At 45.9% G+C, this 27132-nt stretch overlaps 1 protein-coding gene across 3 annotated transcripts in view; it reads right to left on the bottom strand.

Moving 5' to 3' along the window:
- The window catches only part of TP63 (tumor protein p63), a 120464-nt gene extending 93745 nt beyond the window's left edge, over nucleotides 1-26719 (bottom strand). For all 3 annotated transcript variants that reach the window (XM_058188933.1, XM_058188934.1, XM_058188935.1), the window contains exon 1: nucleotides 26507-26719. In XM_058188933.1, the coding sequence (XP_058044916.1) occupies nucleotides 26507-26548 (42 nt within the window). In that variant the 5' untranslated portion in view covers nucleotides 26549-26719. The remainder of the gene's footprint in view (nucleotides 1-26506) is intronic.
- Nucleotides 26720-27132: the final 413 nt, after the last annotated feature.

Raw genomic sequence — 27132 nt, 5'->3', positions numbered from 1 at the left:
CCTAGACCATTTCAGACAAATGGCTGTCCAATCTCTTCTCGAAAACCTCAAGTGATGGAGCATTCACAACTTCTGGTGGCAGGTTGTTCCACCGGTTAATTGTTCTCACTGTCAGGAAATTTCTCCAGGTTGGATCTCCCTCTGTTAAGATTCCTTCCTTCCTTCCTTCCTTCCTTCCTTCCTTCCTTCCTTCCTTCCTTCCTTCCTTTCTTTCTTCCTTCCTTCCTTCCTGAATCACAGAATCCTAGGGCTGGAAGGGACCTCAGAGGTCATCTACTCCAACCTCTGTCCAAGGTAAGACCTTAGACAATCTTGGTCAAATGGCTGTCCAATCTCTTCTTAAAAACTGCCAGTGATGGAGCGCCCACGATTTCTGGTGGCAAGTTGTTCCACTGATCAATTGTCCTCACTGTTAGGAAATTTCTCCTTAATTCCAGGTTGCTTCTCTCCTTGATTAGTTTCAATCCGTTGCTTCTTGTCCTGCCTTCTGGTGCTTTGGAAAATAATTTGATCCCCTCTTCTTTGTGGCAGCTCCTCAAATATTATGTCACCCTCAATCCTTCTTTTCATTAAACTAGACATTCCCAATTCCAGCAATTGTTTCTCATGTGTTTTAGCCTCCTGGTCCATGATCCTCTTTGTTGCTCTTCTATGCATTCTTTTTAGGGTCTCAGAATTATTATCTCTTTTATTCATTAATTTTTATTAATTAATTAATGTTGTACCTTGATGAAGGTATCTTTTCTTTTATGTACACTGAGAGCATAGGCACCAAGACAAATTCCTTGTGTGTCCAGTAACACTTGGCCAATAAAAAAATTCTATTCTATTCTATTCAACATGAAACTCAGTCAATGGAACATTTAAAAATGTATCAGAAATTGAGTGGCGTTGATGGTTGATACAGGTTGCTGCCAGTATCCTAGGTATCGATGAAGTATCTTCTCAAAATATATAATGTTCCATGTAGCACAGTTTTTTGCAGTTCCGCTGGTGTTCTTGTACGAAGCTGCAATTTCTTGATGTGTATTGTAAAATTCTTGGACATGGTATCAAGTGCCCCGATGACAATGGGTATATCACTGTCACGTTTCATCCATAATCGTGTAGTTTTTGTTGTTGTTGTATCGTGGTGACCAAAAGTGGACTTAGTATTCCATGTGTGGCCTTACCAAGGCTTATAAAGCGGTATTAACACTTCATGTCATCTTGATTTGAGCTCTCTGTTAATGCAGGACTGTGCTGGCTTTTTGGGCTGCTGCAGCCTTTAAATATGTATTCCAAAGCTTGGCCGAAACCTGGTTCAAAAACAGTGACTGTGAGAGGGGCTTTGGAGTCCTAGTAGACGATCCCTTAAACGCCAGCCAGCCGTGTGCAGCAGCAGTCAAAAATGTTAAAAGAATCCTTGGTTGCATAAACAGAGGCCTGGAATCAAGATCATGTAAAGTGTTAGTACCGCTTTATAAAGCCTCCTTCAGAACTGCCCCAATTCTGAGTCAAATTTCACACCATTCTTTAAATGCACAAGGGCTGCTTTCTGACTAGGTCCCTTGCTGTGCATTTTAAAATGCTGTGCATTTTATTCAACTGCATCCAGTTTTGGTCACCACCCTATAAAAAAGATGTTGAGATTCTACAAAAAGTGCAAAGAAGAGAAACCAAGATGATGAGGGGACCGCAGGCTAAAACATACGATGAACGGTTGCAGTCTGGCTGGTCTAGTGAAGAGAAGGACCAGGGGAGACAGGGTAGCGTCTTCCAATATTTGAGGGGCTGCCCCAGAGAAGAAGGGGGTCAAGCTGTTTTCCAAAGCATCCAAAGGCCAGACAAGGAACAATAGATGGAAACTGAACAAGGAGAGATTCAACCTAGAAATAAGGAGAAATTTTCTGACAGGGAGAACAATCAACTGATGGAACAGAAGTTGCCTTCAGAAGTTGTGGGAACTTCATCCCTGGAAGCTTTCAAGAAGAGACTGGACTGCCCTCTGTCAGAAATGGTGCAGAGTCTCCTGCTTGGGCGGGGGGTTGGACTAGATGACCTACAAGGTCCCTTCCAACTCTCTTATATCAGAGTTTGTTGCAGAAATTAAATCCAGAAATCACACACAGGCAGACCGATGCAGCAGGATTCATTAACTTCTTTATATACATAATAATACATGAAGAAAAATGTACAATAACCAGTATAGATTCTTCTTCAATGTAGTAGCAGTTACAAGCAGAACACAAGGCAGGAGAGAACAGTTAGTTTCATTTCAGCAGAGCAGACAAGCACAGGCTTGTTCCTTTTCAGAGCTGAGCACAGAGCTTAGTACAAAGAGAGCCTCCTCTACACAGGGCAGTTAAGCTTCTGCACAGACTCAGTTTGCCTAAGCCACGCCCAGACTTCTAGCTTCAGTTTCTGTTTCCCAATAAGCCACATTGGCTGACCTTGTTACCATGTCTCCATTCAGTCCCCATTGGCTGATTTATTCCAGGCCATGAATATTCATACTCTGAGATGTTAATTTGTTAATCAGTCCAATCTGGAGCAAAGACAGTGGAGCAGAGGAAGCTCAATGGACAGCAAGGAAGGAAACTCATCAAGGAGAGAAGCAACCTGGAATTGAGGAGAAACTTCCTGACTCGGAGGTCAATTAACCAGTGGAACTCCTTGCCACCAGAAATTGTAGGTTTTCATCACCGGAGGCTTTTAAGAAGAGACTGGACAACAATTGGGCTAAAAATGATATAAGGTATATGAAATGGTATAAAGTCTTCTGCCAGAGCAGGGGGCTAGACTAGAAGACCTCCAAGGTCCCTTCCAGCTCTATTCTGATTCTGAAACCAACCTGCTCAGTGTCTCCTTGAAATGTAAGATAGAATAACAGAAGGGACAATATAGGTCGTCCTCAAATTACGAGCACAATTTATGTTGCAAAGTAAAACATTTGTTAAGCAAGTTTGCCCCTTTTTCCAACTTTTCTTGCCACCGCTGTTAAGGGAATCATTGCGCTTGTTACGTTTGTGACATAGTCGTTAAGTGAATCTGGCTATCCCCCATTGACTGCGCTTGTCAGAAGGTTGCAAAAGGGGGAGTCACACGACCCCGGGACACGGTGACCGTCGTAAGTATGAGTCAGTGGCCAAGGGTTCAATGGCGGTCGTAAGTCGAGGACTGTCTGTAGAGAAAGTCATGGAAAGTGAAGAAGCTGAATTGCCTGGAGATGTCAGAATTCAAACAAGCATCTGCCACACAACACCCCAGATGTCACAACTGTCGATAAGAAAGACGAAAAAATTTGTCTAGGGACTGTGGCAGAATCTGACGACAGCAGAAGAGAAGGGAAAGAAAATACAAAGACCTACAAATAGGAAGAGAACGACTGTGGCAAAAGAAAACAGAGGGTAGCCCCAATAGCGATTAGGTGCCAAACTATCTGGAGCACCACTTGAACCCCAGCGGCATTGACAAAATCCCCATCAGTCAATTGCAAAAGGCAGCTTCACTCAGAACAGCTTAAATCCTGCAACGAGATCTGTAACACCCATCCAACATCCACATCTGCCTTTCCCTTAAGAAGGACTCAAGAGGTGGACAGGAATGCCAAAACCAGTCTGAACATCTGGCTGACTGTGCAAGAAGGATAACAATCTTCGGAACTGACAAAATCCCCATCAGTCAATTGCAAAAGGCAGCTTGGCTTGCAACAGCTTACATCCTGTGATGAGACCTTTAATATTATTGAACAAGAACATCTGCCTCTCTCAGGAAGGAGTCGACAGTGGACAGGAATGCCAAATTTCGGTCTGAACATCTGAAGACTGTACAAGAACAGTTTAAGAACAATTTTTAATTGTTTATATTGTATTTATGTATTATGTATTTTTTAAGTGCCTGTAAACCGCCCTGAGTCCTTCGGGAGATAGGGCGGTATATAAATATGATTAATAAATAAATAAATAAAATAAGAACTGTAATAACCATCGGAATTGACAATATCCCCGGCAGTCAATTGCAAAAGGCAGCTTTGCTTGAAACAGCTTACATCTTGCGATGAGACCTTTAATATTATTAAACAAGAACATCTGCCTCTCTAGGTCCAAAATCAGCCAGCTTCCTGATTTTGGGCCAGTCCCTCTTCACAGGGTTGTTGTTGAGGGGGAAACAGGAAGAAAGAGTATTAGGTGGAACGGCTTCCCTCCAGAAGTTGTGGGTGCTCCATCACTGGAGGTTTTTTTAAAAAAAGGCTGAACTGGACAACCACTTGTCTGAAATGGTACAGGGTCTCCTGCTTGAGCAGGGGGTTGGACTAGAAGACCTCCAGGGTCCCTTCCTACTATGTATTCTGAGATCCATACTCAAAATAAGAAGGAATTTCCTGGGAATGAGAACAATTAATCAGTGGAACTGTTTGACTTCAGAAGTTGTAAATGCTTCAACACTGGGAATTTTAAAAAAGAGGAGGAAGGAAGGAAGGAAGGAGGGAGGGAGGGAAGGAAAAGGAGAGGAGGGAAGTTAGGAGAAGGAGGAGGGAAGGGAGGGAGAAAGGAAAGAAGGAAGGAAGGAAGGATGAGGGAGGGAGGGAGGGAGGAAGAGAAAGAAAGAAAGACAGAAAGACAGAAAGAAAGAAAGAAAGACAGACAGAAAGAAAGAAAGAAAGAAAGAAAGAAAGGAAGAAAGAAAGAAAGAAAGACAGGAAGGAAGGAAAGAAGGAAGGAAGGAAGGAAGGAAGGAAGGAAGGAAGGAAGGAAGGAAGGAAGGAAGGAAGGGCATAAGCCTGCAAAACTCTGGTAGTTCTCCGGAGTCTGAAAACATCCTTCAGATGCATTCTGACAGCAAGAGCCATGAACCCTTTGGTTTTATCACACCATCTGCATGCCAACACACACACACACACACACACACACACACACACACACAGAGCCCTCTCCTCAATGGCGTGCCTCCAACGGGGGGGGGGGCGGTGTGCAAGGATCCAATATTTGCAGGGAGCCATGACCGACATTGTCGGCTGATGGGATTTTAAGACTGGCTGGGCCCATCCATCACTTTCCAGTAGATTTACCTTGCGATAGGCAGGTGGACGAGTGCAGGCAGCCCCTTTGACAAACTGGCTGTGCACTCCCAACGCTCAGCCCCAGAGTATTATTAGCCCAATTAGGAAAGGCCCCCTGTCACTCGAGAAGGCTTCCTTCCAGCCGAGCGGCACCAAGGACCATCCATCTTCCTGCAAACACAGCGGGGCGGGTGGGGGGGGAGAGAGACAACTCCCCTTTGCAAAATGCCCTGTTAAATCGGAAGAGGTGAGCGAGTGAAAGCTCTCTGCCAAGCAGTTTAAGGCTTTACAAGCAAGTCCCCTGAAGTACGACCGTTCGAAGGTGCAACAGCACTGGAGAAAAAAAAAAAAGGCGATTTAGAGCTGGGTCCTTGCACTTATGACCGTCGCATCCCCATTGTAACACGACAAAAGTTCGGGTTTGGGCAACTGTATTCACCCCAGTTCCAGGGGTCACGTGATCCCCATTGGCCACCTTCCCAGCTGACCTCCGACAAGCAAAGTCAATGGGGGGGGGAGGAGCTGGATTGGCTTAACGACCGTGTGATTCACTTAACAACTGCAGCGATTCACTTAGCGACCATGGTGAAAAAGGTCGTAAAATTGGCTGCACGTAGAAACCCCCCCTCCCCTTGTTCAGCAATGGATATCTGGTCCCAATTATGATTGTAAACCTGTTAACCACAAGCCTAGATGATCTTTGGACACAACCCAGGTCAGAAAAGATCTTGGTTTAGTTCTTGGTTGTGGGAAGGCCAAAAGGTTGCCCCAACAGGGAGAAGAAGCCATTACAAACCACAACCATCTGCCAAAAATCCAGCACGGATGGATTCCTGCCGCAGAGTCAAGCTCAAATCAAATCTCCCAAAAAATTGTTTTTTAAAAAAACTAGGTTTTTAAGAAGAGATTGGACAACTATTTCTTTGACATAGTATAAGGTCTCCTGCTTGAGCAGGGGGTTGGACTAGATGACCTCCAAGGTCCCTTCCAACTCTGATATTCTGTTAGGTAAAAGAAAGATTCCCAATTTTAAGAATGAAATTAACCAATTGAATATTTCACAAATAGGAAACGTGTCTTGTCCACTATGCAAAATTTCAGGATAAAATATTATACAATACTGAAATGAAGAGACCAAAACTAAAAATAAAATTTCACTTCCGTGAACCTCACTGCTAGTTGCAAATTTAATAGGAGAAAATATAACACATTTTCAATAATTAAAATAAATTTTAACAATCTCAGTTAATGGGAAAAAGAAAGCTGCCTCCAATTCTTTAGAATTGCATTCATCGAATAATAATGTAAATTTTAATAGACTCAGTTAGCTGGAAAAAGAAAATTATTCAAATTCTTTATAGAGTTACCATCATTCAATAATAATGTATCCAAGCAAAACTTTTGCTACACATTTTACTAAACCATTCTTAAAATCACATTTACTGACTTATTTGTATTCTTTCCTCTAAATTGTATCCATCATACAGGGATCTCAGTTATTTTAGATAACTTTAATTGCTTTCATTTGCTCTGAATGATTTCTAAATGGAAAACTGGGTTAAAATATTTCCAACGATTCAAGGAATCGTGAAATTATTTTAAAAGCCCTCTTCTCCATATCCCAATTTGATACGTGCGCCCTTGAAACGTATCACAAAAAACAAGAGATGCGTGAACAAACAGCACATGGAAAGCACCAACGAAGCGCCAGAAAACTAAGGAAAATGCACAACAGCAGAAAGAAAAATAATTGTGATTTCTTTTTTTTTCTTCTTTTTTTGAGTCTCCATTTGCAATTTTCCCCGCAAAGGAGAATATTACAGGATCATAATGTGCTTTAAACCCTGGCCAAGCCATTCAACTCAACAAACCTCACAGTAATTTTGATTCGGAAGAGAAAATTTAAAATATTCTCATAGTGAAAGCAAATTGCCACTGAAAAACGAAAGCAGTATTGGGAGATAAATTTGCAGATTTTCAACACGAGATAGATGGGAACACTGCACAACCTTCAGATAAACGCATCTTCTTGTCTGTTCCACCAAACCACAAGGGATAAAAAATTAAAGTTAAACCCAATGCAACATTTTGTGGAAAGCACTCAGTGGGGTGAGGAAAAAGGAAAGTGAAGAGGAAAAGTTTGCAATAAAATAATAATAATAATAATCCAGAAAGTGATTGGATTGGGTGGAATTGCATGAGCTAACTTTTCTAAATTGTTGATTCCTCCCTTCCTTCCTCTTTTCTTTCTTTCCTTCTTCCCTCCCTCCCTCCCTCATTCCTTCCTTCCGCCTTTCTCTCCTTACTTCCTTACTTCCCTTCCATCCATCCACCCATCCAAACATCCCACTTCACATGAAAATCTGCATATTGTCTTCTCTCTTCTCTGTTTTTCTTTCAAACTATCTAATTCCCTTGCTGAAAATTAAATGGTGAAGATTTGAGGAAGAGAAATTCTCCATTATTTAAAGCAATGTTTTTCAAATTCGGCCACTTTTAAGATGGGTGGACTTCAAACTCCCAGAATTCCCCAGCCAGTTCAAAGCAGTGCTTTTCAAAGCTGGCTAATTGAAAAGAGGTGGACTCTAACTCCCAGAATTCCCCAGCTGGTTTAAATCAGTGGGGATTTCAAAGTTGGCTAATTGAAATGGGACAGGGTTTCCTGCCTGAGCAGGGGGTTGGACTAAAAGACCTCTCCAACTCTGTAATTCTGTTATTCTGAAGATGGATGGACTTCAACTCCCAGAATTCCCCAGCCAGTTCAAAGCAGTCTTTTTCAAAGTTGGCTCCTGGAAGATTGATGGCTGGCTGAGGAATTCTGGGAATTGAAGTCCACCCATCTTCGAGCAGCCAGCTTTAAAAATCACTGAATTAAAGCAAGTCACCCAGAAGACTTCCGTTCCCTCGATGCAGGCGGTTCACAAATATTTTAAAAGAAATGCAACAGAGGGTAGGATGAAGGGTAATATTTCATAGCTTTACTAGAGGAAGGATCCCCAGTTCTAGAACTATACAAAATTCTGATATCGGTGTTAGGAATAAAAAGCAAGATTTTGCTGACGGACCCAAGTGCCCAACTTCAAATGGCTTGCTTATTTATTTATTTAGTTAGTTAGTTATTTGTATTTATTTTATTTATTTAGTTTGTCAAGCACGTATGAGAAAAAAAGGTTCTTCTCCAGAAACACCACACTACTAACCAGAGCTTATAAAACATTTGCTAAACCAATTCTTGAATACAGCTCGCCTGTCTGGAACCCTCACCACATCTCTGACATCAATACAATTGAACGTGTCCAGAAATATTTTACAAGAAGAGTTCTCCACTCCTGTGAATACAACAAAATACCTTATGCCACCAGACTTGAAATCTTGGGTTTAGAAAACGTAGAACTCCGCTGCCTTCGACAGGACCTGAGTTTAACTCACAGAATCATCTATTGCAATGTCCTTCCTGTTAAAGACTACTTCAGCTTCAATCGCAACAATACAAGAGCAAACAATAGATTTAAACTTAATGTTAACCGCTTCAATCTTGATTGCAGAAAATATGACTTCTAGTAACAGTCATTATTAGTCATTTTAGTAACAGAGTTATTAATACTTGGAGCACATTACCTGACTCTGTGGTTTCTTCTCAAAATCCCCAAAGCTTTAACCAAAAATTGTCTTACTATTGACCTCCCCCCATTCCAAGGAGGTCCGTAAGGGGCGTGCATAAGAGCACAAAACGTGCCTACTGTTCCTGTCCTATTGTTTCCTTTCCTTATATCCAATTAATATAGTTATTACATACTTATGCTTATATATATGCTTATATATTATATAGTTATTTTCCTGCTTATGTATACTGTTGTGACAAAATAAATAAATAAAAAGTGTAAGTATGAACAAAACCTATGGAATTATATGTAGCATGGAAAATAAGATGGAATTGTCCCCCCATCTCTCTCTCCTTTGCAGATTTGACCATTGCAAAGTAGGAAGGAAGGAAGGTAAGGCAAGCTCGGCAAAGGTGGGTTTTTGTAATTTCCCCGCCACCCCTTTTAAAAATTTGAGCATGGAAGGAGTGCAACGGAGCAATTTTTTGTAGGATGCCCCACGGTGGGGTGCGTTTTTTTTTTTTAAAAAGAGGGTTTTTTCTCTCTGCGGAACCCGGCTGGGTCTGCTCCCTTTTGCAAAGTGGGCGTTTCTTTTAACGGCTTCTCCCTGCCCCACAGTGGCAAAACCTGACCCTGTTTTTGGGAGGGTTATTATCTTTCCAACCTCCTTTTTACACCCTTCCTTTTCTTCCGAGCTGGTTTGGGAAGGAGAGAAGTGAATCACGCTGCTCTTTTCAGAAGCGGCTTTTATTCGAAGCAGACAACTGGCCAGCGAGACAAAAGACGGAATCAGGGAAGGGAGGCTGGCGTTGCACATCCTACGATGAATCAGAGCAACTCGGGTGGGTGAAAAGGCAGGTTCTCCATGGGAGACAAACTGGGTTAGATCCTGCTGCTTCCCAAATGAGCCTTTGCATTTAAGCCACACCAAAAAACGAAGGGGGTCTGAAGTTTCACACACTGGGAGGGGCTCTCGGTTGAGACACAAACGCTTTAAGGGGACACCTTGAGGGCATTATGGCCTTCCCTCCCAGCCCAGGGGATTTTTTTTACCCCAAGGAAGAGCCTTCTTGGTGGTAGCTCTTGCACTTGGAACTCCCTGCCACTTAACACATTACTAGAAGAGAGTATTTGCAGCTCAGGGTTGAAATGAGGGGTCCTTGGTGCTTCTCTGAGCTCGGTGGTTTTCTTGCAGGCAGTTTCATGACTCAACTAGGGAACATCCTCAGTACTGGAAGGGAGGAGGAGGAAGAAGAAGAAAAAGGAGGGGAGGGAGAAGGAAGGGAGGGAGAGAAGGAGGAAAAGGAGAGGAGGAGGAAGAGATGAGGAAGAGGAAGAGGAAGTGAAGGAGGAGAGGGAGGAGGGGACTGGAGGAAAGGAAGAGGAAGAGGAAAAGAGGGGAGGAGGAGGAGGAGGAAGAAGAAGGAGGGGTGGGGAAGAGGAAAAGGAAGAGGAAGACTTTAGGGTCCTTGGTGCTCTCTGAGCTTGGTGGTTTTCTTGCAGGCATTTCATGACTCAACTAGGGAACATCCTCAGTACTGGAAGGGAGGAGGAGGAAGAAGAAAAAGGAGGAGAAGGAGGGGAGGGAGAGGAGGAGGAGATGAGGAGGAGGAGGAGGAGAAATAAGGGGAGGGGGAGGGGAGGAGGAGGAGGAGGAAGAGGAGAAGAGGAGGAGGAAGTGAAGAAGAGGAGGAGGAGTGGAGGAGGAAGAGAAGGAGAAGAAGGAGAAGATGATGTGGGGTCCTGGGTGCTCTCTGGGCTCGCTGGATTTCTTGCAATCGTTTCATGACCCAACAATGATGCACTGATGATATTACCTAGTTGGGTCATGAAACATTTGCAGGAAAACCACCAAGCTCAGAGAGCAGGCAGGAATTCACAATCTTCCTCCTCCTCTCTGCAAATCCTTCTCCCTTCCAGCACGGATGATGTTACCTAGTTGGGTCATGAAACGTCAGTGAAGGATGCAGGGAGACGAATGGCTGGATGGATTCCTGAAAATGTTCTTTTATCCAGTCCCCCCCCCAGGTGGTCCCCCAACCCGGCCTGCATTTTTCCCATCGCCTGGGGAGACGAGGGGAGCTCCTTCCCCTTGGCCGCCTTTCCCCCCAACCCAAACAGGAGACCCAGAGACTGACCGTCTGCCAGCCAGCCCAAGTCACCCAACAAGGCTTGTCCGATGCCACTTAACGCCCACAACGACACCCGTCAGGCAAATCAACAAAGTGTTGAGATGTGCGTAATGTAGAGGCAACCGTGTAACCACGTATGAGATGTCAGGGCCTCCACTGTCCAGAGTCTGCAAGGAGACCAACGTGGCAGCATTCGAACCCTCCTCCCCCCCCAATTTTGCAAGCATCTTTGTACTTGCAGACAACGCACACAGCGAAGGACTTTGCCTCGTTGATGATTTTCCCTGTTCTGCCACTTTCTCCTCACAGGCGACGCTTTGTCCCTAAATACAGGCGGTCCTCGAGTTAGTGTCCATTCCTCGAGTTAGTGTCCGGTACGGGCGGTCCTCGAGTTAGTGTCCGGTCCTCGAGTTAGTGTCCGTTCAAAGTTACGACGTCACTGAAGAAAGGGACTTGGGACCGTTTTTCGCAGGTACGACCACTGCAGCATCCCCGTGTTCACAAGAGCAAAGTTCAGACACTTGGCAAATGATTCGCACTTATGACAGTCCCAGGTGTCTCGTGATCCCCTTTTGCAACCTTCTGACAAGCAAAGTCAATGGGAAAGCCAGATTCACTTAACGACCGTGTGACTGATTTAACAACTGCAGTGATTCACTTAGCAACGGTGCCAAGAAAGGTCATAAAATGGGGCAAACCCCACTTAACAACAGAAACTTTGGTCTCCACGGTATCAAGAAATCAGGTCACAAGAATAGACCAAGGAGACCAATTATTCATCAGGGATAGGTATTCCTCGACTTATGACCAAAATTGAGCCCAAAATTTGCACTGCTAAGTGAGCTTGGTCCTATTTTACGACCTTTCTTTCCACCGTTGTTAAGTGAATCACTGCACCCTAACCCTGTCAAGAGTTAGTTGCAGAAATTAAATCCGGAAAGCACACATGGGTAAGCTGATTCAGCAGGATTCATTAGCTTCTTTATATACATAATAACAGATGAAGGTAAATGTACAATACCAATAGCAGGTATCTTCCAACGTAGCAGTTACAAGCAAAACACAAGCAAAGTACAGCAGACAGATAAGTTTGCAGCGTCAGAGCTCAACAGAGAGCCACGCCCAGGCTCTTTCCAGTTTCAGTTTCCATTCACCAATCAGCTCCCATTGGCTGGCTTAGTTGCTATGCCTATTCATTGGCTGACCTTGTCTCCATTCAGTCCCCATTGGCTGATCTATTCCAGTCTATGAATATTCATACTCTGAGAAACCCTGACTTTGCTTTGTCGGGATCACATGACACACACACATACCCCGGGAGACTGCAACCGTCATAAATACGAGTCAGCTGCCAAGGGTCTCGATTTTGATCACCTGACCATGAGGATGCTGCAATGGTCGTTAAGTGTGAAAAACCGATCACAAGTCGCTTTTTTTCTGCGCCGTTTTAACTTCAAATGGTCATTAGACAAATGGTTGTAAGTCGAGGACAGCCAAAGCAAAATAAAAATGAGTGAAAAATTATTTCTTACCTGGATAAAATTTGCGCAGCTGATCTTTTGAGTCTCGCACTGCCGTTGACGAACTAATAATAATAATAACAGAGTTGGAAGGGCCCTTGGAGGTCTTCTAGTCCAACCCCCTGCCCAGGCAGGAAACCCTACACCATTTCAGACAAATGGCTATCCAACATTTTCTTAAAAATTTCAACAAACTCACTCAACAAACAAACTCAACAAACACAAAACATCGCACAAATGCTAGGAGAATCTACAGGCAGTTCTCGACTTACAACAGTTCATTTAGTGACTGAAGTTACAATGGCAGTGTAAAAACAGACTTACGACTGCTCCAGCATCTCCATGGTCACGTGATCAAAATTCATAGGCTTGGCAACTGGCTCGTACTTATGACGGTTGCAGTGTCCCGGGGGAGTCACGTGTTCCCCTTTTGAGACCTTCTGACCAGCAAAGCTGACGGGGAAGCCAGATTCGCTTAACGACCGGGTTACTAATTGAACAACCACAGTGGTTCACTTAACAACCGTGGCAAGAAAGGTTGTAAAATGAAGCAAAACTCGCTTAACAACAGCCTCGTTTAGCAAATTTTGGCCTCGATGGCGGTCGTACATTGAGGACTACCTGTAGGCACAGTTAAAACAGCACCCACCCAAAAAAAATAAATAATAATAATTAGGCGTAGAACTTTCTGTGCGTTGAGCAAGACTGAGTTCATAAAAACAGGACAGGCGAATAAAAAATATCTCATAAAAATGACCCAGAATCATTTTTTTCCTTTAACTCAGTTCCAACACGATGACTGAAGTACTTTTTACGAGATTGTGGGGAGGGGGAGGCAGATTTGCTGGGTCATCCTTTTATTCCTCCGAGAAGCAGCCCCTCTTTCCCCAAAAGACACCCGGTTAGCCAACTGCAGAAGGAGCCTCCAAGGCTAGCAGATCAAAGCGGGAACCAGGTGGTTTTTATTTGCCTACTAAATTTATATGCCACCCATCGGGACTCTCCCACACGATACTGGGAGGGTTACTGGACCCCCTTCCCCCCCCATCCCCGGGGGGAAAAAGGCAAATATAAAAACATAAAGAATTTGCAAATCCAGGAATACAAGAACTGTGAGCCTATTTATGAGTTGGGCAGGTATAGGGAGGGGAACAGGGAGGGGAGGGGAGGAGGAGAGGGGACCAGAAGGAAGGAACAGAGAGGAAGGGAGGGAGAGCAGAGAGGGAGGGAGGAGAAGGAGTAGCAAAGTGGGAGGATTAGAGGAGCAGAGAGGGAGGGAGGAGGAGGAGAGAAGGAAGGAACAGAGAGGAAGGGAGGGAGAGCAGAGAGGAAGGGAGGAAGAGTGGGAGGGATTAGAGGAACAGAGAGGAAGGGAGGGAGAGCAGAGAGAGGAGGGAGGGAGGGAGAGGGAAGGAAGGAAAGGAAGAAAGGAAACAAAAGAAGGAAGGAAGGAAGGAAAGACAAAAAAGAGGAAAGGAAAAGACAAAGAAATAATAGAATAGAGTAGAGTAGAGTGGAACAATAAAATAAAATAAAATAAAATAAAATAAAATAATAAAATAAAATAAAATAAAATAAAATAAAATTAAAATAAAATAAAATAAAAAAATAAAATAAAATAAAATAAAAATAAAAATAACTTGGGAGGCTCTAAAAACCTGCATTCCTCCAAACATGGAACCTTCCGGATCTCTGCTAGACACGATGATGGTGTCAAGATCGCACCAGGCGGAAAAGGCTTCGGAGGGCGTCTGTCTGTCATCCCTCCCTCCGTCTTTGGACCCCCCTCCCCAATTCTTTCATCATGATTGACAAGGGATTTCTACATCCCTATCCTGAACATTAGGAGTGAATGGCTGGGAAATAAGCCAAGCTAATTTTTTTTTTTAAAAAAATGTCACGGGCCATTAAGAGCAAATGGGTGTCCGGCAGGACGCTCACCAGGGAGTTCTGTTGTTGTTACACTCGGAGAGTGCACACCAATGCATAAACACACACACACACACACACACAAATGCACCCTTTCTTCGGTCGAAAGACCCGAACTTTGCAAGTGAAAACTGAATTAAGGCGTAGTAAAACTCTGGAGACAATTCTTTGCCACACTTGTACCTTTTTCTCACTCCCCAAAAAACCAGAAGCCGTTTATTTTATTTATTTTATTTATTTATTTATTTGCATTTATATCCCGCCCTTCTCCGAAGACTCAGGGTGGCTTACACTATGTCAGGCAATAGTCTTCATCCATTTGTATATTATATACAAAGTCGACTTATTGCCCCCAACAATCTGGGTCCTCATTTATGAGGGTCAATCTGTGCAAAAGCCATAGGGACGAGGTGATCCCAAAATATATTTTGTTACGTGTGAGTTTATTTATTTTCCTCTCCTTTTCATCTGGGGTGCAAAGCCAAAGTTTAAGGGGAGAAAGGGCTTTTTTTAGCCTAATCCCTTCCACCAAGTTTTCTTTTTTTTTTTAAAGAAAAAATTAAGTTTTTAAATTTTAACATAATCCTATAAAGCAGTTTTTAAGTTCAGTGCATGAAATGGATCAGTACAGCCGGTCCCCGACTTACAACAATTCATTTAGTGCCCGTTCAAAGTAACAAAGGCACTGAAAAAAAGCGACTGTTTTTCATGCTTAACGACCGTCACGTGATCCAAATTCAGAGGCTTGGCAACTGGCATGTACTTACGACGGTTTTGGATTTGTGCCATCCGTGTTTGGTTTATCGGTGGATTTCTCGCAGGCTCTTTCAGTCCCGCACAAGCCAAACCCTTGAGGACTAGCAACCTGAGTTGTTGTTTTTTTCCCCCTCAAATGAAAATAACGTTCAAGAAGAGGCACAAACCCATCCCTGGATTGAAGGAAGAAGGAAAACAATCTCATTCTGAGCAAAACAAGGCTGGCTTTTTTTAAAAAAAAAAACAAGCCGGCCACAAATGGGCTTATTCAGGTGTTTACACGGGCAGGAATGAAAAGGTGGGAAAAATAGGATTATTTCTTGAGTCTGCCCCAAAGGATAAGGGATTTGGGGAAGGTGAAGGCTGAGTTCAGAGACTGGCCAGGGGGCCCAATCCACCCTATTTTCTGCTAGCCGAAGGTACCTTGGAAGACAAGCTGCAATTAACAGCCCAGAAGACGTCCAAAGTGCCCCGAATTTGAACGCAACGCTAAGCGCTTGGAATGCGTAAAAAATGATTTTCCTGGATGGTTTTTTTTCAAAAAAAAAAAAGCAAAGCAAAGCAAACTTTCGTGCCAATCCACCAAGCGGAAGATGTCATCTTGTCTCTCTAGGAGACATTCTCCAGAAAGGGAGGGAGAGGAGAGAGGGATAGGGAGGTAAGAGAGAGGAGAGAGGGATAGGGAGGTAAGAGAGAGGAGAGGAGAGGAAAGGAAAGAAAAGAGGAAAGGAAAGGAGGTGGGAGAAAGGAAAGGAAGGGAGGGGAGAGGAGAGGAGAGGAAAGGAAAGGAGAGGAGAGGAGAGGAGAAAAGAGGAGAGAGAGGGATAGGGATAGGGAGGTAAGAGAGAGGAAAGAAGGGAGGGAGGGAGGAAGTAAAAGAAAGGAAGAAAGGAAGGAAGGAAGGAAGGTTGCCAAATACCCGATTTCCTGATCATATGACTGCGAAGATTCCACAACGGTCATAAGTGCGAGAACCAGTCGTACATCACTTTTTTCACTTGCCGCTAGAACTTCAAATGGTCGCTCAACAAGCGGTTGTAAGTCGAGGACTACCCCTAGGTGTTTATCGTTTGCCCTCCAGCCCCAATTCCAGCACAGGACTATTCAGGAACGACTCCAACGTCGCCCTAAGCCTTCCTCAAGAGGGACTAGCCGCATGCAGCGCACCTTAGCTCTGTGACCTCACCGGTTTGCTTTCCCGCCTGCCCCATGCGCCCACTGACTTCCTAATGCCGGCCCTTCTCCATGGTGTACAACAAAGGTGAGACTTAAACACTCTGACGCTGGGCCGTGCAGTGCCTTCAAAAGCCTCCCCTGTGCACCCAAGAGCAGGGGTCTCCAACCTTGGAAACTTTTAAGTCTTGTGGACTTCAACTCCCAGAATCTGGGAGTTGAAGTCCACAAGACTTAAAAGTTTCCAAGGTTGGAGATCCCTGCCTAAGAGAACATCTCCTGAATGACGCCTAAATCCCACTGGGCACCCTTAATGAAGGATGCAAAGACTTTAGGTGGCTCGCAGGAGGCGGCTCCCCCTGCAAGCCGGATGTAAGCAACAACCAAATCCACCTCTTCAGGTTTCTAGTCCTCATGGAACCAGGGAATGGAGAATCCCAGCCCACCTCGTTCAATAGATGTCTACTGCTCTTTGCACCACTCACACCCTTATTTCAAGCCTACTTGGTATTTTCCTTCCCCTTCCCCTTTTCATTTTACACTAATAGGGTCTCCTGCCTGAACAGGGGGTTTGACTAGAAGACCTCCACGGGCCCTTCCAGCTCTTGTTAATCTGTTGTGTTCCGCCAACTTTTCAACGCTAGAATGTGTCTCACAGCTGCAGGTATAACCGCGTTTAAATCTGCCATATTTTTTTGCATTTCCCAAAGGAAAAGTTCGATGCGTCATTCTTTTGCAATCCCTCTGCATTGAGTAACACAGAACTGAGAAACGGGTCAAATCCCTATTTCTCCAGGACCATATTTAGTGATCTCGCAAGCTTCTCCATCCTGCTGTCCTTCAGCCCTCTTGAATCAACCTTCCCACCAATTTCTGGTTAAGAATTATGGGCCTTGCCTTGGAAAGGACGCATCTGGAAGCCCACAGGTTGCGGGATGCTGCTCAGGATGAGAACAAAACAAGCTTGGAGGCATCTAACACGGCTTCCGATTCAAATTTGTGGATGCCAGACCCAACTCTTCACAACGCTGTATCCTGGGACTACAGGATGTTAATGTTTTGGGGTGGTTCCTAAATGGTAGCAATCAATGCTGGCCTTGTAGGATCAACCATCCAGAAGAAAAGGAACCAAGAGAGAACAAGTACGCAACAGACTAAGACTTGGTAGAGCAGCCACGAACACCATGGAGAAGTTCTCCAGAAGTGCTCCAACACTGGAAATCTTTTAAGAAAATGTTGGATAACCATTTGTCTGAAATGTTGTAGGATTTCCTGCCTGGGCAGGGGGTTGGACTAGAAGACCTCCAAGGTCCCTTCCAACTCTGTTGTTGTTGTTGTTGTTGTTATTATTATTATTAAGTTCTGATGGGTTTCGGCCTGCAAAGATCAAAATTGTGCAGGATATGCAATGCTCTGTGAGGATCTATGGAAACCAAAGTTGGGGTTTTGAAGAAACAGGAGAGCATTGAGATCTCTGAACTTTGGTGTTGAGAAGATTCTTGAGAAGACCACTGGACCGCCAAGAAAACAACCAATGAGTCATCAAAACAACCAACAAAGAGTTTCTCACTCAAGGCAAAACGAGCAGGCTGAAATTCATCTAGTTTCGACACCTTATAGAAGATCCCGCTTCCTGGAGAAGGCTCTGATGGTGGGAAAGGAGGAAGGAGAAAGAAGAGGAGGATGACCTTTAGGAAGGTGGAGGGACTCAATTAATGTCCCATTGAAGGACATGAAGGACCAGTTTGAAGGCTAGATTGTCCTGGAGAAAACCTATCAATGTGGTTGCTGAGAAGCAAACTTGATGGCACCTAATCAATTGATCGATCAGTTAATCAATCCAAAACCCATCTCTTTTCAGAAGCCCATCGTGCTGGGAAAGGGAGAAGGAAAGAGAAGAAGAGGACAACCAACCCACAAAAAAAGTGGACTCAGTTACATCAGTGGTGGGACCACCGTTGGAAAAGCTGAAGGGCCAATTTCAGGAGCAGATGGTTGGATTAAAAGACCTCCAAGGTCTTTGTTGTTGTTGTGGCTCCAGCCTCACCCCCACCCCCCGCCCCCCCCGGGTCTGGCCCCCTGCCAGAAAGTGACTCAGAGAGTGAGGGGGAAGGGCCGTCAAGGCTCCCCTCTGCAGGGCCGGCCTCTCTGGCTCAGCTCCAGGAGTCAGAGGCAGGCCAGGTGGAGGTGACGAGGCCTCTGTCTCCTGTGTCTTCCCTCACCCAGGCAACGCTTCCAGACCCAGCTGTGGACAATCAGTCCTGGTTAGATCCCAGGTTTCGTAGACAAGAGAGGCGGGCACAACAAAAGAAGGGGTGGGGCAGGCCTAGAGAGTGCTGAGTCACAGAGCCACACCCCACAGGGTATAAAAGCAGGAGGGGCTGCTCTACTACTTCATGATGGACAAAACAAACTGACTGGAGAAAACTTGAGCTGAACTATTTGACTGAGCATTTGGCCTGGATTGCTGTTTGTTCCTGACTTCCTGGTTGCTCCGGTAACATCAGGGAAAATCTTGGCAGACGTTCGCTGGTCTGCTGCCAGAGCTGATAGCTGCCGTGGACTAAATTGCTGGCTAATTGAGTCAGTTCACGTGCCTCCTGGACTGAGGTGAGGGGACAGAACAGTTGTTCTGTTAATTCGGGGACAGATCATCTGGAGAAGGTCGATCTATGTGATCTTTCAGAGCCAACACTTATCTGACAGTATTTAATCAGTTCATCAATCAATGCAAAAACCAGCTCCTTTGAGAATAGAGAATAGAATAGAATAGAATTTTTTATTGGCCAAGTGTGATTGGACACACAAGGAATTTGTCTTGGTGCATATGCTCTCAGTGTACATAAAAGAAACTTGAGAAGTTTCTCAGTGTACATAAAAGAAACTTGAGAAGTCCATCATGCTGGGAAAGATGGAAGGAAAGAGAAGAAGAGGACAGCCAGAAGCAAAGAAGATGGACTCAATTACAGCAGTGACAGGACCACCTTTGGAAGACTTGAAGGACCAGGCTGGAGACAGATCAGCCATGGAGAACATCTATCCTTTTGGCTGCTAAGAGCCAACACTGATCTGATGGCATCAAACCATCAATCAATGCAAAGGTCCAGCTCCTTTGAGAAGTCCACCATGGTGGGAAAGGTGGAAAGAAAAGGAGGACAGCCACCATCCGTGAAGATCAACTCAGTTATGGTGGTGAAGGGGACCACAGTTGGAAGACCTGAAGGACCTGCTTAGGAACAGATCCACCACAGAGAAGGCCTATCCATGTAGTCACTAAAAGTTGACCCTGACTTGATGGCACATGATGCATTAACAGTAATCAATCAATCAATCAATCAATCCAAAGAACAGCTCCTTTGAGAAGTCCATCATGCTGGGAAAAGTGGAAGGAGAGAGGACAACCAGCAGAAAGGAGATGGGACTGTTATGGTAGTGATGGATGCATCTTAGGAGACCTGAAGGACCAGGTTGGGGACAGATCATCCGGAGAAAATCTATCAACCATGACTTGGCACTCAACCAACCAACCAACCAACCAACCAATCAATCAGATACCCAGAGAGAGACTTAGCACTAATGGGGGACCTTCCCAGTTGGAAGTCCCTCTGTCTGGTCATTCCTGTGACTTGCAATTTCCTGTGAGAAAATCCATGTCTCACAACCAAGGAACAGATAACACTAACCCACACCCACACCCCACACACCAGCCTTCCTGTGCCCCGGGGGTCTGCCTCCCCTGCCCCTGTTCTTTCTTTTTTTTTTTACTTTTTTTTTTTTATTTTGACACAACAATATACACAAGGATCAACATAAAATAACTATATATCATATAAGCATATATATGAGCAGAAGTATGCAATAACTATATTAATTGGATATAATGAAAGGAAACAATAGGACAGGAGCGGAAGGCCACGTTTGTGCTCTTATGCACGCCCCTTACGGACCTCTGAGGACTATAAGGACTAATTCCTTGCAGAATTCATTCCTGTGCCATTCTCCAGAGCCCTAAATTTTCATTTTTTTAAAAAAAGGAGGGCCAGTGTGTTCATAGAAAAAAAAATAACAATAAAGCTTATCTCATCGTAGAAGCAAGCGAAAAACGTCTTCCCGGAAACTTTTTAAGGCTGGCTATCCCATCCCACCCAGCCAGCACGCCCAACCGGGGATGTCTGCTCTGGAAGATGGGTTGTGGAGTCCAGTTGGGCTGGAAAAGGAACTTTAAAGCAACACTTGGGTTTATTTTGGGGGTGCAAAAGCTTATTATGGGACCTAAAAGGAGGAGGTCAAAAAGATACAACTGTTTAGCGACGACTTGCGACTTATGACAGTCTGAGTGTTCCTGGGAGGGGGGTGTCATGTGATCCCCTTTTGTGACCTTCTGCCAAGCAAAGTCAATGGGGAAGCCAGATTCACTTAACGACCGTGTGACTGACTTAACAACTGCAGTGATTCACTTAGCAACGGTGGCACGAAAGGTCATAAAACGGGGGCAAACCCCACTTCTCAATGGAAACGCTGGCCTGCACTGTGGTCGTAAGTCGAGGACTACCTGTATTCTGCAAGGTTCCCAGGGTATTCCAACCAGCTGCTACGTTTCCCTAGGCGCGGCTCTTCAGGTTTTCAGCGCCGAAGGTCGGATTGTGCAACCCCAACCGTGTGCAGAGCATGGCGCAACCGTCCCTCTGGCAGGAGCAGGGTGCAAAAAGCTGGAATACCCACCAGGTTCTGCACGGGGCATCAGCGTGGCTGCCAACAGCTCAGCAAGATGGGAATCTGAGATCAACTCTGCCCATTTTCAGCCCTGTTGGCTGGCAGGGGAATTCTGGGAGTTGAAGTCCACCCATCTTCCAAACCAGAGGTCTCCAACCTGGGTCCCTTTAAGACTTGTGCAAAGCTGGCTGAGGGACTCTGGGAGTTGAAGTCCACAAGTCTTAAAGGGACCCAGGTTGGAGACCCCTGTTCCAAACTACCTAGACTGAGAATCTCAGTTCTAATCGAAAGAAAGCAAAACCATTAACCATCATTAACATATGCGAAGCAGGTAGGATGCTGGTTGGGGAATTCTGGGAGTTGAAGTCCGTCCATCTTTTGAGATGGAGAATCTCAGCTCTAACCCAAGAAAACAAGACCAGGTTTTCTGAGTGCTCATTAACATATGCAAAGCGGGTAGCATGCTGGTTGGGGAATTCTGGGAGTTGAAGTCCACCTCGCTCCGAGTGTCCAAGGTTGAGAAATACCGGTCTAAAAGTATAGACCGGTATTTGGCAAAGATGGTTGCCATTTCTCTTTGCATATTCCAAGGGGCGGCCCCTCCCACCTGGGGCTGGGTGCTTGGTCCATGGATGGGAGGCCACAAGGAAATCCCCAGGGTTGTAGACGGGGAAGGAAAGAACAGGGCAAGGACGCCACTTAAAGTAAAGTTGCAAGGGAACATGAAGTCACCGGAAGCTGAACTGAAGGCATCTGTTTTGCAAATCTGAACCCACTCACCCCTCGACTTACAAGAGTTCACTTAGTGACCGTTTGAAATGACAAGGGCACATTTATGATCACTGCAGCCCTCCCCTGGGTCATGTAATCAAGATTCAGACACTTGGCAACCGACTCGTATTTTTTTTTTTTTGTTTACATTTATACCCCGCCCTTCTCCGAAGACTCAGGGCGGCTTACAGTGTATAAGGCAATAGTCTCATTCTATTTGTATATTTATATACAAAGTCAACTTATTGCCCCCCCAACAATCTGGGTCCTCATTTTACCTACCTTATAAAGGGTGGAAGGCTGAGTCAACCTTGGGCCTGGTGGGACTAGAACCTGCAGTAATTGCAGGCAGCTGTGTTCTTAATAACAGGCTTTACCAGCCTGAGCTATTCCGGCCCGTCTTTATTATTATTATTATTATTATTATTATTATTATTATTAATCACATTTATATACCGCCCTATCTCCCGAAGGACTCAGGGCGGTTCACAGGCAAATAAAAAACATATAAATACAGATTAAAATAACAATTAAAAAACTTATGACAGTGGCAGCTTCCCAGGGGTCACGTGATCCCCTTTTGCGACCTTTCCAACGGGGATGCCAGGTTTCACTTAACGACCGGGTTACCCATTTAACAACTGCGGCGATTCCCTTAACAACTCCCGCACCAAAGGTCGTAAGATGGGACAAAAACTCACTTAAAAAATGTTCTCACTTGGCAACATAAATTCCGCGCTCGATTATGGTCATAAGTCGAGGACTTGCTGTAGATCAAATATGCAGATGGGTAACCGCTGAGGTTGGTTTAATCCCTGGGCCCGAGAAAATGGGGAGCAACCAGATTGGGGTGCATTTAAGAACAAAAACTCTTTGACCGCTTAAAAAGCGAGCACCCTGTCTCCCCCCAAACCCTCAAATGCAGGGAGTCCTCGACTTACGACCGCAATTGAGCCCCACATTTCCACTGCCGAGTGAGATACTAGTTCAGTGAGTTTTGCCCCATTTTACGACTTCCTTGCACAGTTGTTAAGTGAATCGTTGATGCCGTTAAGTCAGTCACACGGTTGTTAAGTGAAACTGGCTTCTCCGTTGACGTTGCTGGTCGCAAAAGGGGGTCGCGTGATCATGGGGCACAGCTGAAACCTACACGCCAGTTGCCAAGTTGTCTGAATTTTTGACCACAGGGAGGCTGCAACGGTCATTAAGTGGGGAAAAAGTCTCTTTTTTTCAGTGCCCTTGTAACTTTGGTCACTAACCAGTCGTAAATCAAGGACCCCTTGTTTTTTTAGGCCTCCTTCTGTCCCACAATGAGCTTTCGCACCCCCCAAAATAAACCCTCCTGTTGCTTTAAAGTTCCTTTTTTCAGCTCGTCGCTTTTTTCCCTGCGCCTCTGTAACTTCGGACCGTCACTAAACGAACGGTCGTAAATCGAAGACCAGCTGTGCAATTGTTTTAGAGCGTTATGTGCACAGCGACCTTCCCTCCTGCCCCGACATCCTTGAATCCCTTTGCAAAAATCCTTCTTGGCCAGCCAAGAGTCAAAACCGCAGTGCATCGATGCCACGAGAAGCACCGATGCGCCAGCTATGTTTCCATGAGCCAGCAGAGAGGGGGGGGGCCCCCTCCGGCTTCCTGTCCAAACAGCCAACTCAGCACCTGGCTGACACTGCCTTGCCTAACCACCCCCTGCCGCGTCTTGGTGGGGGTCACCCAGTTCAGCGGCCCACGCCCCGTGTTTCCCCCTCCGCCATCGGGGAGAGCTGACGCGATGCGCCAGGTGAGTCAGCGCCAAGGCAAGAGCCACCGTCTGGCTCGCATCGCCCATCCTGACGTCAGAAGGTTTGCAACCAGGGTCAGAGAGGCCAAGCGTGGCCCCCAGCCGGCTCCCGGGCGCTGCCCTCGGGGGTTCAGGACATTTCAAAAAGAGGACGTCCCAAAGGCCAGGCGCCCTTTGGAGAAAGTTCCGGAAAGGCTTTGCACAAGAGGCTGGGCGGTGCGCGACAGGCGTTCGTTCAGAGCCGGGAAGGAGTGAAACATAGAAACGATGCAGCGGGTTGCGAAAAAGAAACTCAGGGAGGGATGGGGAGGATGGGGGGGGAGAAGAACCATGCGCCTCCCGCCCCCTTTTCCCTGCCACATTGCAATCTCCGAAGACTGGCGCAACGTGCCTTGAATTCTGGCTATCCGTTTTCCCACCCCTCTCAATCCAAAAAGTCGCCAAAAACTTTTGATTTCTCCAAAATCAAAGCCCCTCCAAGGTGCCTTTTTTGCAATCTTGCAAAATTAGGACACTTTTTTAAAAAATGCCTTTGGGGGTCTTTGGGAACCAGGCTAGGGAACCGATTTAACATTTGGGGGCCCTGCCGGTGGGGCACCCCGTTTTCAGAGATGCTGAAATGATGCCAGAGGCCCAGAATTAGGATTTTCCCGTCCCCCATCCCCGCTGCAAAGAACGAGGCATCCGGGCCAAACCCGTGCGAAAATAGCAGCGTGCTCCACCGTTCTCTCCGCCGTATAATTTTCTTAAATCCACCAAACTGCTTTTCTTGTTTAATTATGGATAATTAAACATAAGGGGGGGAGGAAAATGGAGGGAGTAGTTGTCTTTTTTTTTTTTTAAGGGGGAGGAAAAAAATCCTCTCATGGGGGAAGTTGTCGAGAAGAGGACAAAATACACAAACGCGCACGCGGAGTTCAAAGGAAGCACCCAGCCAAGTCTTCCAAGAAAGGGAATTGTGATGTCTGCAAACTTTTAAAGTGTTCAAGTGAGCGAGCTGTCAAGCCGGACGGGTGAAGACGCCCAGGGAGAATTAGCTAAGCTGCCTCCAGTCCTGAAAGATGATCAGGTAGATCACTTTCAGATTCCTTTCACCCAGGCCACGGAGAAGGGGAGGGGGCGACACCCATTTAGCAGAGCGCAAAAACTGGTGAACAAAATCGCAGCCGAAGATCCAGGAGGAATAAGCATCAGGACTCCGCTCGCCTCCGGGGAGGAGATCCCTCAACACTAACAAGATCCCTCAAGGCCAACCGGATCCCTCAAAACCCAACCGTGTCTGCAGGATCCCCGGGACCCCAGAATGAACGCTGCACCACCCCTGCCTAGCAAAACCTACTCCCATTGGCCAGGATCGGCCCGTGCCACGGCGCCTCCATTTTGTGGACGAGCCAAAATCACCAGCAAACAAAGAAGCTATCCAACTTTGGAAACCCAGAATCCTGGATTGGGTCAACCTGGGATGCCACAGTCTGCACGGAACTTGGAAAACTTAGCCAGCGGAGCAGTTGACTGAGATCGAGAGTCTATGGAGATTCTCAGTCATCCAGGACACGATTGTCCCCAGAGGATAGGACTGCCAAAGGGGACTTTTGAAAAAGCACTTTTTTGGGGGGACAACACACGATTGAGTGATTCTCTTCCTTCAAGACAGGATCACAGGTGTCCCTTTGCCACCTTCCCAAATGGGGTTCACTGCAGGATTGGGATCAATCATTGAGGCGAGCCCTTTGCAAGAAAACAATTCCAGAATTGCAATCTTAGATTTCAGCAAAGAATCAAAGTTTTTATCCTCTGCTTTAGGGATGGGATCTCGGTTCCTGGGCAGGAGCTCCAGCGTGCACCAAAGAGGGGCCCCCTTTTGTACAGCTCTCCCCAAGTTTGCACCAATCCAAGCCTTAATTCTCTCCAAAAACCAGCTCTTTTGCATCTCAGCCAAAACCAGCCCTTTGGGAATTCAAGTGATGCTATGCACACACAAAAACACCACACACACACACACAAACTTCAGCTAAATGAGAGAGACACGGATTGCTGTCGGAGAGAATTTTCTCCGTTCGGAGGCAGAAAACCTCCGAGTGGGTTGTTCAAAACCCAGGACCATCCGCTCAATTTCAACTCTGTTTCGAGCCAAAGTTTTTCAACGTTGTTCCCCCTCGCACAAAGCAGCACAACTCCGCGCGATGCGCTTCTTCCACCGCAACTATGCATTACGTCTTCCTCCACCGCCCGGAAAAAAATTACAATAGTCGAATAGTCAAAACAGACAAAAGTGGCTCATTTCTGGAAAGTGTTTGCATTAAGGGTGTTTCTTTTTTAAAAAAAAAAATTCTAGCTTTCCTCAGCCAGACTGTTACTCCGCTAAGAAATCAAGACAGATGACAAATCACAGGGAAGGTGTCAAGCACAACAACAGGAAAAGAACAAAGCCTGAACAACTTTGGAGGAATCAAGTTTTGGGGTCCTTCTTTAGAGAGAATGCAAAAGTGCAAAAAAGAAAATTTTAGAGGTTTATTTGGTCCATATCAATGCAGAGGCCGGAGGGACAGAAGCACCTCTGAAGGGAGTAAGTTTGGGGTCACCTTTGCAGAGCGCGGAAAAACAGGGGGGGGAAAGAGGAAATTTTGGAGCTTCCATCCGTGGGAAGGTCAGGGAGAAGCAAGCTAACTTCTTTAAAGTTAGCGGAAAAGTGCAAAAAAGAAAACTAAGAGATGAACCTTTGGAAGAATCAAATTTGGGGTCTGCTTTAGAGTTAGGGAAAAAGTGCAAAAAAAAGGAGGAAACTTAGAGAAGAACGAAGCTTAAGTTTGAGGTCTTCTTTAGTGTTAGCAGAAAAATGCAAAAAGGAAATTTAGAGAAGAAATCCTTTGGGGGAATCCAGATTGGGGTCTCCTTTAAAGAGAGCATAAAAGTTCTGAATAAAGGAAATTTCTGAAGCCCGTTTGGCCCACATTCATGGGGAGGCCGAGGACAGGAGCCCCTTTGGAAGAGTCAAATTTGGGGGGTCTCCTTTTGAGAGAGCGCCAAGTGGTGGGGTGGGGTGGGGTGGGGGGGAAAGGACATTTCTGAGTCCAGCGAGTGGCCCTTACCTCATTGTATTGGGTCTGAGCATTATTCTCCAGGTACAACATGTTAGCAGTTAGGTTCAGCAGGGCTGCTGTCCTCTCTTCCGGCTCCAGGGTGGATCTCCGTCCCACCAGCCCACCCCCACCCCCAAAAGACCCTCGAAGGAAAAACAACAACAAACAAACCCAACCCAACCAGACACCCCAATGGGAGATGATGCCACTTAGAGGCTTGGGAGACGGAGTGTGCCTCTCGCCCTCCCTGCGGATTCCCTTATATACCTGTCTCTGGGCGAGGATGGGGGGGGCAGGGCGGGCCCGCTTGGCTCTACCTGTCAAAACTCCGGCGCACCTGGACTCCTCCGGTGGGAGGAGGCCTCCTGGCTCCCAGCTCATTAAGTGGTTAAGGAATCCTTATCGCCCATCTCGGAAGGAGGGAGGCGCACCACAACGGAGAAGCAGCAGCAGCAGCCGCCGGGTGCCCTGCGCCCACCGGCTGGGCCCGGTTGGAGGAGAGGGCAGAGCTCAGGGATGGGGCAAAGGGGAGAAGGGGGACAGACAAGGGGGGTTTATTCTGCCTGCCCCTCCCTTGCAAGGCCTGGCAGGAGCCTCTTTGCAGCCCGCAACAGCAAATTTAGCAGCGTGGGAAG

The sequence above is a fragment of the Ahaetulla prasina genome, chromosome 6 (assembly GCF_028640845.1).
Source record: "Ahaetulla prasina isolate Xishuangbanna chromosome 6, ASM2864084v1, whole genome shotgun sequence".
Taxonomy (NCBI): Eukaryota; Metazoa; Chordata; class Lepidosauria; order Squamata; family Colubridae; genus Ahaetulla; species Ahaetulla prasina.
The sequence above is the reverse complement of the archived record's forward strand: the minus strand, read 5'-3'. Positions and strand labels throughout refer to the sequence as shown.